We start from the raw sequence: 14,595 nt of genomic DNA on the forward strand, positions 1-14,595 counted from the left end.
GTGGTTGGGTTCAGATTTTATCGAGCTCATCGACACGGCAAGGGGTTAATATATTTCATGAAGAACTTTGTATATTTATAAACATAATTTATATTATAATTACAATATAGTCAGCTAATCAAGGAAAATTACATCGAGAAGATCGAGGATACATTGTACGTAGGATAAATTGTGTCTTGGACTTTTACATTTATTTTTGTCGCGGCCTGACAAACAACCTGTTAGAATGTAGACGTGCCTCAATTGGTCGTATTAAACGTCCGATTTTATTTTGTTATGTACGAATCACGATCTATAAGACCGCTTGTACCACCAATATTCAATGATCTACCACCAGTGGGCAGCGTTGTACAGACCACGTAACATGTGCAGATTTGATAAACGCGCTCGTTGGATAACACTCTTTTTTAGCTGGTTTGAATCGGAACTGCCTCCTCGTAACCTAATCACGAGGTCATAAAGTGCTCAAACAAATATCTCATCTATGTAACATTAAGCGGAAACGTCGTCTCTTCCTCTTCGATTGATGATAAAATAAAATTTTTCCTCAAATATACTTTCAAAGAACTTGTCGCTAACATGTTAATTCTGCGTGGAAAATAATTTCAAAAATATATTTCTCCGAAAATTGTTTCCGGATATGAAATTATTATTATTATTATTTATTATTAAAGTTGCAAATTATTATTAAATTATTATTAAAATTGCAATTGCGAATTTGTTTCAAAAACTTCACCGGGCGACAATGATCTCACCTGCCTCTCTCTCTCTATCTCTCTCTTTCTCTCTCTGCATCATTGCAATTATATCATTCTTGATGATAATGTACCGCTGATCACGTGATAGAAAGTTTATCAGATGATTAATTGACGTGTTACGTAGGTCACGGGCAGATAAGAAGGCTACGCGAAGGCCGCATAAAAATGAATCACGCCACTATTAAGTGCACGCTTTGAATAACGGAGATGTAACTGTAATCAGATCCCTGATTAATATGCGTGAATTTATATTTATTAATAATGTAAATTTTCGTTTTCGTTCTGTGCTGGCGAATTATGCAAAATTCTCGACTTTTTAGGCGTCTACTGTCCACTTGCTCTCGTTCTTCGTCTAGATACACAAGTCTTTTAACTGATTCGACCGCATGTTTATAAGCTGCATTTTTAACTCTTAAATAAACTAAAAATAATAATGCGTGACAGTTTGTTTCAACACATTTCCGCTGTAACTTAAAACAAGATACTTGCGGCTTCAAACGAACTATCAGCGTTTCCTACTAAAATGCGATTAAATTCGACGTGTTTAAACGTGAGATAAGATTGTGACATCATGAATTACTTTCATAATAATGCGGCTGTTTTAATGAAAATTGCTATGTCCTTTTTTGCCGAATTTACAGCTGTTCGCGTCGTTGTATCTCGCTGGTTTTCAATCGTTCCGCCAACTTGCCGAGCCTCATGGGGAAAATCGCTCACCCCACTAAATTTATTGATCGGGCCGACAGGTGCGGATGCCGTCGCCGTTGTGAAAATCAGCCAAGAGCCGGCTATGAACCTGCCAACCAGCACGCATGATCAGAATGGGAGTGGTGACCTTCTGCGTCCTCAAAACGTCAGTCTAACCAGAGCCGTTGAAGAGTTCGCTTCGTAGCCAGCCATTTGCCAACAGTCGACTTCTCGCTGAATCGTTGGTTTCCATTCTTACTTTCACGCTTCTATAGGACGACTGAGACGAAGGTAACCGTTATATCATATTAGTCCCTCTGCGAGGCTCACCCAATCGATTTTCTCCGGCGTTTCTTCCATGACGCTGCGAGAAGGTCGATTCTCGACCAGCGGGAGAAGATTTTTCTCGGGGAATTCCTAATATCAAGCGAGTCGCGAACATTCAAGGTTCCCAAATTTTCGTGGGTTCATGGACGACATTTATAAAGCGTGCTTCTACTTGAAGGGACCAGCTTTGTGCGCTGCCGACCGTTACGGCAAGCGAAGCAGCGTCCCGATAGGTTTTTATGTAAATAATCTTGACTTTTCTAGGCCAGTTAACGTCGATTACATTTTAATGCGCAAATGTAACGCATTAACAGATAATTTCACGACACGTTCTTTTGCGAGTTAATTTTCAGTTTCGTTTAAACTTCGCGAGTAAATAGCGAGATTAGGTTATAATCAAATCAGACAATGATATAATGATAATAATGCACGATAAATAAATAATAAATGATATAGTGATGATGTATGAATAGAGCTTGTGAATATAATATAATAAAATTTTTAATTCTTTTTTCTTTCGGTGTAATTTTCTGTCCATATAGAAGAACCGAGAGAGCATCGATTATAAATTTAACAGATGTGCAAATATAACTTAGCTGTATAATATAATATAATAGTCAGGCAAATTTGAACAAAGGGTTTAGATAACGAAAGCCAATGTGTACTTTATTAGGATGGATTATCGGGATTAGAGATAACCGTATAGATGTACATTCGTAGTAAGTACTCACGCATCGAGCACGTGGTGCATAAACGCGGTCGTCTCAGAGATTATTCGTATATTGCAATACGCACGAGCGCTATTATCTCATCGCGCAATGTGAATGTGGCGTGCATAATTCGACCTAGAGGAGGGGGAAGGATACGGTTGAAGAGAGAATAAAATGGGGAAAAAATACGTTCGATAACCGTGAGTTTATTTCTGGCAACGTATCACCTTCGATTTCTCTCTCTTCGATCTTTCTTTTTCAAATCTCTCCGAATTTTTATTGTTAACGGGAATCTACTTTCAGTTAAGAAAATAGATTAATAACTTTTAAATATATTTTACTCGCTGCATATACATCGAAGTCGATAATAGATAATCATTGTTTTGAACGTGTTCAAATTTTATTATCTATTCTATAACGAAAATACGAGGATATTAAAGCCAACAAGTAGATACAAATAGACACATTATATATATATATAGACAGATAAGTTCGTCTTGACTTCAGTGTAAGCGCAGTCTCAAAATAATTTCTAACGATTCAAGGAAAGATCTTTTTCCATGTTAGATAAGTTATTCCACTCTAAGAAATTACTTTGCATATTTTCAAACAAAAAGTTTTGTTATTGCCGCTACTCATGATTTAATTGTAAGTGCAATGACCTATCCATCGAACCGTATTCCGACCGTGTAAGTAGCATTTGTTCTTAAAACTATTCGTTTTATACGAATATTAAATATTATTCACAGTGTAACTTCAGTTTGAGAATCAGGGGATAATGAGAATGTAAAGGTAAATCGTGCAGACTTGTATTATTATGAATGAAGTCGTGTTGAAGGTTGAAGGTCACGCGTTGAAGGAAACAGCGCGTCTGTTGGTGTCAGCTGATTCCTTACTGAGCACGTGCTCACGCATGCTCCGAGAGAATCCGAAGCTTGACTGCCGCGTGAGCGGGAAAATGTAAACTGATCACGAAAGCAAAACGTGCGGATTATCTTGTCAATATTTTGATTACGCGTATTACATAAGGGACTAAACGTGTCGATTATTCGGCGAAATATTTTTGTACTTGCCACTCCGGGGGCCAAAATCGGTACATTTTACCTATCGTCTTTTACAATACGCTAACTCGGATCTTTCTCTCTGCAGAATTCGATTCCTTCGTTCGCAAACTGCAAATTTCATATTCTGCCTTGAACGTTCAGTGCGTTTAATCGCGCTGTTAGAATCGATTACAATTGATTCAATTATTTAACGTTAATATTTAATATACATTACCTGATATCTCCCCTTTTAAAAAGATAATTTCTTCTTCTAAATGAGATTCTTCGAAATATCTAGTAACTTTATATTATGATTACAATTGTTTACCGAAAAAATATCAACACATGATGTAACGGCTATCGATTCCGCTTAGTAATCATACGCCCGCGCATGTATAATATAAACACTCGTGTAAACGGAAGCCTCTTTTCAAGTATAATTTCCTATGGAGAATTTGATGCGATCATAATCGGACACCTCGAACGATAGCGAGTATCAGTGCAAGCGAGTGGTCTTTTTCGCTTTAAAATGTATGCAATTGTTGTTTCCCGCACATATCGACATGTTTTTATTATAATATACAGTAGAATCTCGTATAATGCGACGAAAAAATTGCGATAGACCTAAAATAAGGCGTATATTGATAAATTTCAAATTTTTACGCTCGTATTCTGACCTTTCTTTTTCGATAAATACGCCACTAAATATGCCTTAAAGTAGTTGGCCCGTCAAATTATTTCCTTAAAAATCTTTTTGAATTTCAACTACATATTGATGAAAATACTATCTACACGTTTGTAAAGTTAGAAAACGATTGACTATTCGCAAACTGAGATATTTGCAACTAAAGATGACACTTTTTATACGTGTTCCTTAAAATTAATGTCTTATTTCTCACTTCTATTTTTAATTTCTTCTAAACTACATTTGGGATTTTAATGAAAAAAAAAACTATTGTGTTATTAAAGACTAATGCAGAGACATACAAAAATTTCAGAATTATTGACTATTTTATTTTAAAAATATAACCATAGAAAATTTATAGTAATATACCTGCAATCTATGTGCGATCATATGCACAAATATTTATTTACCATTTTCTAGTATATGTGTATCTTCATTCAACTGATATATAAATATAGCATTTATAAGAAAAATAAAAAATAAATAATGTATCTCCTATTTTGTAACATTGCGTGTATATTTGTCTTAATTCGGCTCAAAATGAACATTTATTATTTAGATAGTTAAGTTGTAGGGAAGTATTTTTCTCAGTAAATAATAAACTTATGTAGGGACCCCTTAATGTTTCCTTTAAAAATCCGGCGCTCTACGGACCAACTATTTTAAATGACGCGATAAATATGACAATATTCTGAGCGCATATTTATCGAAACTCTGAGACAAAGGGCATCCTCTCTCAAATAAACTTTCCTCAAAAGGCACATTTCGAAAACGTTATTCTGGAGTCATATAACCTTTTCGGCCATTTTCATTTCACCTATTTTTCCAACACCTCTTCCGAAAGGTTGTTCCCTTGTATACATAATTACGTTAGTATTTAAAGTAAAATAAAAACATGGATTAATATAACGTATTCCCCACGGGGGATCTACTGTGCAACATAAATTGACGAAATTCCGCGAAAATCTTCGCGAAACGCCATTACAAAACGTAATATAATAACTCACATTTGTTCTTACCGACCATCCTGAACGTCGGCGCGAAGTAACCTCGTGAAGTTATCGGCTCCTGCGTGTGCGGAAAACGCGAGCGAAAATCCGGCACGATTCTCCTACGGCGATGATCCTATTTTTGGAATCCGGATAGCGTCGTCGTAGAATCGCCGTCGCGAATCCGTCGTATGCACTGCTATCGCTTTCGTCCGATGCGTTGCACCGGCGTCTTCGGCTTCCCACTCTGTTTCCGTCCGGTGCTGCGGCACTTCCGGCTGCCGTCGAGGCGCGGCGTCAGGTATTCGCCGCATTCGCGCACGACGACTGCAGCCGGACGGATCGTCGTCAGCTCACCGTTACTAATACCGGTCTCCCATTTCTTTACGCAGCCCGCCAAAATGGTTTGGATCACCGCCGACGACAAGGTATCGCCCGGACGCGCATTCAATTTTCTTCGAGTTTCCCGCGTGTACACACCCAGCAATGATTTCGAACCGGAGCCAATTACGATCTCGGCGAGGTCCTGCGGAAATGTCAGACGCGTGTCGTTGACGCGTCTATTTGTGATTGTGGGCAAACGCGACGATCAGGGCACATTTTGCGGTCGCGGCGGACCGGAGAATCTCACTCGCCGGGATCACAATGGCTCCGGCATTCGGCTTTCCTTTCTTTTATTCTTCTCCGAGTGCTTGGTTCTTTTTCTTTGCGCATACACAGTGTGATGTGCTTGACTGAGTCTACGGAGGATGTTAACAGCGCCTTCCGGTTCCGGTTTACGGCATTTTCGGGTCGAACACGTCGCGTCCAGATGGATCTGCATCGCAATTGTCGATCGATGAGTCCGAATTGATTAATCAATGTTAATTTAATTTTATGTTTATATCGCATGTCTCAGTTATCTCGCATTTTCTGCCTGATTCCGAATACTTGCCTCTGTTAAACTATCAGACCGCAAGTTCGAAGCAAATCGTCTGGATACCACCGACACGAGAATACCTAAACCGAAGCTGTAAGTTTCTACGAGACATCAATGACACTCGGAGCATCATAGATCTGCTCGCTTGGTACTTTCGAAGGACACACATTCAAAACAAAACAGACAGAACGGAGAAGTGTAAAAAAAAAAAAATAAGAAATATATGTGCGATGCAGACGATCTATGTGTGCACCTGTCACCGGCGTAGTTTGGATCTTTGACGGTGGAGGTAGAAAATAATTTTCACGAATAAACGGTAGCACTTTTGCGCGGTTGTGCGGGGAAAAAAATTGATCGGCGAGCATCGATTTCGCGACAACTTCACCGCGAGCGCTGACTTTTGTGCGCTGCTCTGTGCATTCATAACCTTGAGTTTTTCGCTGCACACGAATCGAACCGTTCTTTTTCCTCTCTGACGCTGCAAACGCGGTCTCTCGACTGTGAAGTCGCCTATTAAAACAGGAAGAAGTTCTTAGAGCATCCTTCTAAATACTTTAGAAGGCGAGACCAGTCGACAATCGAGGTTCGTCACTTTCTATCGCCGCCGACAAGGGTTGACAAATATCCGATATTTTTTCTCCGAAAAAACTTCTCTTCGTCTTCTCCCTTTTTATTTCCGCTTCCCTTTTCATTTTCTACAATTACTTTCATTTCGGCGTGAAGAGTGCTTTTTTTTCTCGTTGTTCCGGTGACGTTACATCTTGCGGCACGTAGAAGCACGTACGTAGAAGTATGACGTTACGCATATTTATACACTTTGTTACGTTGTGTCCCGCGTCGTAACAGATCCGTAGTTACTAACGCAACCGTTTGCGTTCCTCGTTGTGATGTTAATTGAAAAAATGAGCGACAATGCGGACAATGGTAACATAACGCCGATACGGTGACTGACACGGCGATATGAGCGTGATTCTCGTTACAATCTGATGAAAATTTTTAATAAGATGATATTTTCCATGACGCGTTCTAAGATACACGCAGGTTGCGCCGATGTGATGCTCGCGGTGCTCATAACGGCGTTAATAATTCGTACCTCGTTATTTCGCGCCGCTACTCGCAATTAATGTCGTTTACAGTGCGAGACCTCATCACATGCGAACGTGCATCTGCACGATGTCAGCAGCGGCTATTCCTAAAGCGATCCCGGCGAATGCACGCGGCAACATCGTGTCATCTGCCGCCGAAGCCGTTTCACAGACGACGCGAAGATAAACGAATGTACATACGTCGTGATAAAATTTTAGCATTCTCATCCCTTAATCTCCCATCCGTCGGTATCCCGATATTTTTGCGGAATAAATTCGGCCATAAACAAAACGTGGACACGGTATCGCGGTTTTTTTCCCTCATATATTAAAGACACCTGCAATATGGCGGCCTTAATGTCACGGTGACACAATGATCGGTTCTCGTGACATCACTCTTACAACAAACCGAAACCATTTATCTCTCTTATTTGCGAAATCGCAATGTCGGGCGAAAGTTTATTTTCCGTATTGTTAGATATACGGAGATTAAATTAATCTTGATTGCCGGCGCAGGAGACATATGACGTGTTCGAAATCGTCTGGCACTTCAGACAGATGGAAAATATCCGTTATCACGGCAATAACGTTGACTCGTGTCTGGGGAAAGTCTCGTTTCGTGTAATTTAAAACCAGAGGAAAATGAGCGACACAGAACGCGACGCGTATGGAAGCATTCGTCTGAGCATTTTCGGCTGCTTTAAAATTCGATTGAAATAACCGAGAACAATTGACTAAATATAAACCTCCTACGGGGATCTTTTTCTCTTTCTACAATCGAGTTTTTTTTTTCGTCTGGTCGCCCCAGACAACAGAAAATCAGCTACGCGAACCGAGTATTTTTTTCCGTGTGCATCGTATTTTTAGCGCCTGGCGCAGTTATCTCTCGAATACCGTCTAGTTGAATCCCGGCGAGAAAGGAGGGAACTAATGAAGGCTGAATAAGATCGATTGTCTCATGGCAAATTATATATTACCGGGAAACTCAGTTCACTGTAGAACGAGAGAGGACCTTTGCAGCTTGTGAGCTTCTTTTACCCGGAATTCCAGTTACATGCGACGTTGAGATTCCAAGTTGAGGAACAGATACTAATGTACTGACTTAATGCGCAACTAATTTACTGACGTAATGCGCACGCAACGTAGGCGTTATTTCGCGATCTGCCGTCTCACGACTTATTATCTATATTAATTATTCTACATCCACAAAGCGCATCTATTTTCGCCGCAGCGGCTCTACGCTCACGTCGCCGGTCGTTTTAGCAGCGTTTCGGAATTAGAAGCGCGCCTATGCCGTCGCTATTTTCAACGTACATCGTGCACCCTACACGCGATAATTTGCCCGAGGTCAGGGATTGTAGACGTGGTTTTGCCGAAAGCGTTTTAAACAATTAGCGACCGATCGTCATCCCGATTTACGCGCGTCCACCGCGTTGTACTTCGCCGGCCGAGAACGACGTTGGCGCTCGTCATGCATGCTGAATTTGCGATCGGTGTCGTGGTTTGTTGTTGATTGATGTTGTTTGCGTTACCTCTTCGCTTGATTGACTAATTATTTACATGCAGTTTCACGCATTATTTTTATACATTAGCGATTTTATACATTATTGAGCAATGTAATTTCATTTAATTTACCAGCCTCGACTCGCGACGCGCGTCATATGAGTTAATAGCACGGAGAAAGGAGATCCGGTCGAATTAACGCGACAATGAACGGACCGGACGCATTTTGGTTCGTTCACCGTCACGTTAATTGAACCGATCTCTCTTCTCCGTGTGCAACGCGCGTCGTGCGCAAATTCGATGTTAATTATCGGAGACGAGAAAAATCAATTAGAGTCGATGCAATATGTAAACTGACTCAATCGATAAATGAAATAGGGTATCAAAGGAACCCTTCAAGGAATTACCCAAACGTAATCAATCGTCATTCCGATCCTAGTCAAAGAGCTGTAGTCAAAAACGTTGTCTCGGAATTATTTGGATACCTACGTAGAATACTTGAAATCTGAGGACCTACCATATTTCAAAATCGATACGAGACTGAAAATAGATAAAGTCTGTAGCCAAATACACACGGGAAAAAGTAATTCAGAGAGACGGCAAACTTTTCGAAGTCATTTTAGGGAGAAACGAGCATATATCTACATGAAATTTTTTTATAAAATAAACTTAAAAATCAACTCCTAAAATACTGGACGGTATTTAAGAAACACGCTATATATTTATTTGCTAGGGCAGCATAAAATTTTCTATCCCTCTATTTTTCCACCGTGGAGGACGAGGTCGGAATGACGACCGAAAAATTTGGATAATTCTTTGAAGGGTCTCTTTGATTCCCCATTTCTTATTTCACTTACAGATTGAGTTAACTTCGCAATTTGCATCTTACGTCGGCCCTTATTGTCTTCTTTCGTCTTCAGCTGATTCTACATCTAAGAGCCTGGACAATTTCTTTATTTTCTCGATGTTAATTTTACATATATATATATATATGTTCGTACGCGTGCTGTTGTACACGATGTATCAATCGCAAGTCGTCGCTTACCTCGAAGAAAGTTTCTCCTAATCTCGTCGTAACTTCCGCAGATGGCCGGCCAGCCAAACACCCAGGCATTGTATGCCCAAAGTCAGCTGGACCACATGTGCGCCCTGGATATCGGCAGCCGTGCGTCCTTCGTCCGCTTGTCCGGCATTATCTGCACGATCGGGCCCGCCTCCAGGTCCGTGGAGACCCTGGAGAAGATGATCGAGACTGGGATGAACATTGCCCGCCTGAACTTCTCGCACGGCACCCACGAGTATCACGCGGAGACGATCGCCAATGTGCGCCAAGCGCAGAAGAATCTGACCGCCCGCGCTGGTATCAACATTCCCGTCGCCATCGCTTTGGATACAAAGGGCCCCGAAATTCGCACCGGCCTTCTGGAAGGCGTAAGTACACTGAGAGAAATTATCGTCATTTTCGGCCTCAATTTTTACCTTTCTTATAGTTTCAATCGAAAATAGCAACATGCATGTAAGGTTATTATTATCACTGACGCTGTACGCAGAGAACAAGATTTCTTTGGATCTAATCGAATTTTTTTTCATTGAGACAAATTTATCTTTTGAAACAGAGCAAACGAAGGAATGTTTAATTCAACAAACACACAGGATTGTTTGATAGTTCTTCAGAGAATAAATATCTCTATGCAAAACAGCTTTATACAAAACGACTTATTTCTTCTATATATTTATAGATAAATATTAAAGAACTTCTTTGTTTCAATGAAACAATGTTTAATATATAATGAAGTAAATCTTTTTTCTTTTGATTTTTTTTTATTTCTTCCAAATAATACTGCTTTTTCTATCAAATAATATGGTTTACTCGAATGAAACAACAACATTTTCATTCAAACAAAATGATGTTTGATATTAAATTAGTCGTTTATATTGAACACATTTTAAACAAACACGCATACTAAATGCAAAGAAACCTTCTCCTCTGTATATTAACATTTGCTAGAAAAATGGTCGTCCTAACCATAATTCTTTTATTATGATGATTATAGAATTACAAGACCAACTATTTTTTTCTCAGTGTAGTCATCACATCCGATATACTCTACCGAGAAACGAGGGTCGTGATAACTTTAATTGTTTTTGCAGGGTGGCTCGGCCGAGGTGGAGTTGGTCAAAGGTCAGGCCTTTAAACTGTCCACCGACAAGGCGTACATGGAGAAAGGAAACGCCCAGATCGTCTACGTTGACTACGATAACATTACGAAGGTATTGAAGGCGGGGAACCGCGTGTTCGTCGATGACGGTTTGATCTCTCTCATCGTCACTTCTGTCGGTAAGTTCCGTCCAACGTTGCTTTGCGATTGTATTTACTCTTTCGTGTCGAAAACTGAGCATTTCCTGGCTTAAAGTAATCGAAGGCATTGAAAGCGGAGTAATTATTGATATATGAATTTGCTCCCCAGGTCCCAACTTGATCTCGACGAACATTGAGAACGGCGGTATGTTGGGCTCCCGCAAGGGTGTGAACCTGCCGGGGGTGCCGGTGGATCTACCGGCCGTATCCGAGAAAGATAAGTCTGACCTTCTGTTCGGCGTCGAGCAAGAGGTCGACATGATATTCGCTTCCTTCATCCGAAACGGCGCGGCCTTAACGGAGATCCGTGCAATCTTGGGTGAGAAGGGCAAGAACATCAAGATCATATCGAAGATAGAGAATCAGCAAGGCATGACGAATCTCGACGAGATCATCGAGGTGTCCGATGGCATCATGGTAGCGCGAGGTGACCTGGGAATCGAAATACCGCCGGAGAAGGTGTTCTTGGCGCAAAAGTCCATGATCAGCAGGTGCAACAAAGTTGGCAAGCCCGTGATCTGCGCCACGCAGATGTTGGAATCTATGGTGAAGAAACCACGCGCCACCAGAGCCGAAACCTCGGACGTCGCCAATGCCATTCTCGACGGCGCTGATTGCGTCATGCTGTCAGGTAAAATCTATCTTTCCGACATACGTACGTCGGGGAATTGAAACGGGAATATAGAAGGAAAATACAAAAAAGAACAGACAAGAAGAGCGCGAGAAGTGAAAAGTGATATATAAATAAATCCACAAGAATGATAACGATTACAAAGTGGAAGTAGCGTGGCGAAAGATAAGATGAATAAAAAGCTTTATTAATTCATTAACTTATCAACGTGAAGAGGCGTTGCGACATCGCGGCTAATTGAAAGTGATATAAAATTACGAGGGAGATATATAAACCGTTCATTTACCGATAAACCCGAGATCTATCGCAATTTTCTTTTTTTCCGTCTAGCTAATCTCTCTTCTTTAATGAGTGTACGCAGAAACCTCATACTGTCCGCGTTTCCAGGTGAAACCGCGAAGGGAGAATATCCACTGGAATGTGTTCGCACAATGGCCAATATCTGTAAGGAAGCGGAGGCGGCGATTTGGCAGACCCAAATCTTCCACGATCTGTCGAGCAAAGCACTGCCGCCTATCGACGCCACGCACGCCGTCGCCGTCGCCTCCGTGGAGGCGTCTGTCAAATGCTTGGCCTCCGCCATCATCGTCATTACAACGTCAGGTCGATCGGCACACCTGATCGCGAAGTACAGGCCGCGTTGCCCGATCATCGCGGTCACCAGGTTCCATCAAGTCGCACGGCAGGCGCATTTGTATCGCGGAATATTGCCGTTGTATTACGGAGGTACAGCATTAACCGGAAATTTCTATTAAATTAATCGTTTTTAATATACACGGAAAAGAAAAACTGTATGTGCGACTGATTTTCTGTTATCTGCCAGACGAAAACTCGCGAAGGAAAATTGTTGGGACAGCAAATTTTGTGCCGTCGCAGAAAAATCTGTCTATTATGTAGACAGCAATTTTTTTAAGAATACTGATTGCCATTTACTGGTTTATCTTGCTGAATTTACAAATTATTCTGCCGTAAGAATAAACTAGTCAATTAAAAAAAAAAGAACGTTATTTTACTCAAATTAATTTTTCTTAGGAACAAATTCATTTAGCAGAATATTCTAGCAGCGGAACTGTTTCTACTCTAATTACAAATAACACGCTAATTCGGTTATACCAGTTAAATATTATTTTTATCGCAACGGCTATGCAGCAAAAACGATAGTTTTACTACACCTACAAAATTATTTTTTTCTGTAATAACGGAAAGATTCCTGTAGGAGGTTTCTGCTTAGTCAATTGATCTCAGTTACGTCAATCGCTTCTTATAGCAACCGAATATTCAAGCGAATGTTTTTAATCAAGGTAACAGAGATATGATTTCAGAGTTACGAGTTTTTGTCTGATTATTCAGTTTGCTTTTCCTTGTATTTTTGAAAAATCACACTACACGATAAAAAGTTTGATTGAATTTACCCGACAATGGATAAATTAAACTTAAATATATAAATTAAATGAAGAGAAACAAAATTTCTAGTTTTTACGTGAATCAAATTCTGTTCTTAGAATTGGAAATTCTGCTTCCTTCAACCAAAACGCGTATGATTTGTTCATCGTTAAATAACTTTGAACAAACTTTTTTTTCTCATACATGACACAATACTTGACTTAACATAAACTTCCATTTCTTCGTCATTTGCTTCCCTTTTTTTCCATTTTCCGTTTGTTTTTGTTGGTTTTTCGTTTGTATTCTATTTTTTCTTTCCTTTCCTATGACTGATTATCATGGAGGGCATGTTTTGATGCGTCATGAAAAGATACAGTGCGTTATAATAAAACTACTTTTCCCACTATACAGAGTCACCATTAGCCGACTGGGTAAAAGACGTAGACACACGTGTGCAATACGGATTGAACTTCGGCAAGGGTCGCGGTTTCGTCAAAACTGGCGACTCGGTTATAGTTGTGACGGGATGGCGACAAGGCTCCGGCTTTACGAATACACTTCGCATCGTGTACGTAGAACAAGTATTGCTCAGAGAACGACCTTCTCTTGACATTTATAGCGATAGCGATTCCTACGACGATCTCCTTTAAATCGCATTATACCTCGTATCTTCTTTATTACCTGATTCGCTATAATAATAGTTTATACGTTACGAATTAATTATACCGTATGTTCTTATATCACTATGTTCGTTAGAATTAAAAGAAATGTTTTGAAGCTTATAATTAATGTAATTGGACATATGAAACGTTGGATTTTTCGAAATACACGTTATTTTACAAAAACCAAGATAACTAATGTCACTTGTGTGCATCTGTGTTTCAGCATATTCTCATCTTAAGTATTTAATCGCGAAACCGATTCAAGTACAGTTATACCCTTTTATAATGCCATTAATATCGTGTCTTCGGCGGTAATGTGTGATCGATCATATGTGCTAATTGACTCCTTTTATTTCCAGGAATGTCGACTGAATGCCGGACTGATGTGGACAACATGACCCTTCATATGCGTTCGAATACGTACGTAATTGTATGTTATCCTTCTACGAGTTTCAGTGAATACAGTTACGTGAAACTATTTAATCAGTAGCCCAGTATTACGTTACCATTGAAACATACGAAAAAATTGAAAAAAAGAAAAAAAAAATTATACTTGTGTATACACATATGCAGTTGTCTAAGCGATAAAATGATCTATGCCGTAATATTTGGATTATTATCACCAGAGAATAAATCATCGAGTGTTAAATCTCCGAGTTTCTCTGTAGAAATAAATAAAGATGTTTATTTTACATTAATGGATGTTTGATTATAATATAATTCGTGTAGTAAAAATTCGTATGTGGTTGTATTACTATCAAATTTCTACATAATCGAATTTGGTTATAATATAATCATGCGAATATTTTTAGCACACGAACGTTCTTTTCTAATCACTTACGAGTGAAATCCTC

The 14,595-nt window shown here is 39.8% G+C and overlaps 1 protein-coding gene across 3 annotated transcripts; it reads left to right on the forward strand.

Annotated features, from left to right (window-relative positions):
- Positions 1 to 1,605: 1,605 nt before the first annotated feature.
- LOC106741460 (pyruvate kinase-like) lies at positions 1,606 to 14,277 on the forward strand. Of its 3 annotated transcripts, XM_014613526.1 has the most exons (8): positions 1,606 to 1,736; positions 5,592 to 5,627; positions 9,793 to 10,137; positions 10,858 to 11,044; positions 11,175 to 11,696; positions 12,084 to 12,422; positions 13,491 to 13,647; positions 14,101 to 14,277. In XM_014613526.1, the coding sequence occupies exons 2-8, from the start codon at positions 5,601 to 5,603 to the stop codon at positions 14,111 to 14,113; spliced, it is 1,590 nt and encodes a 529-aa protein (XP_014469012.1). In that variant the 5' UTR covers positions 1,606 to 1,736; positions 5,592 to 5,600; the 3' UTR covers positions 14,114 to 14,277. The 3 variants fall into 3 exon arrangements, with proteins under 3 accessions (XP_014469012.1, XP_014469013.1, XP_014469011.1); XM_014613527.1 differs by lacking the exon at positions 5,592 to 5,627; XM_014613525.1 differs by lacking the exons at positions 1,606 to 1,736; positions 14,101 to 14,277 and having other exon boundaries at positions 4,782 to 5,627; positions 13,491 to 14,074.
- Positions 14,278 to 14,595: the final 318 nt, after the last annotated feature.

Source organism: Dinoponera quadriceps, unplaced genomic scaffold (assembly GCF_001313825.1).
Source record: "Dinoponera quadriceps isolate SergipeBrazil2010 unplaced genomic scaffold, ASM131382v1 scaffold405, whole genome shotgun sequence".
Lineage (NCBI taxonomy): Eukaryota > Metazoa > Arthropoda > Insecta > Hymenoptera > Formicidae > Dinoponera > Dinoponera quadriceps.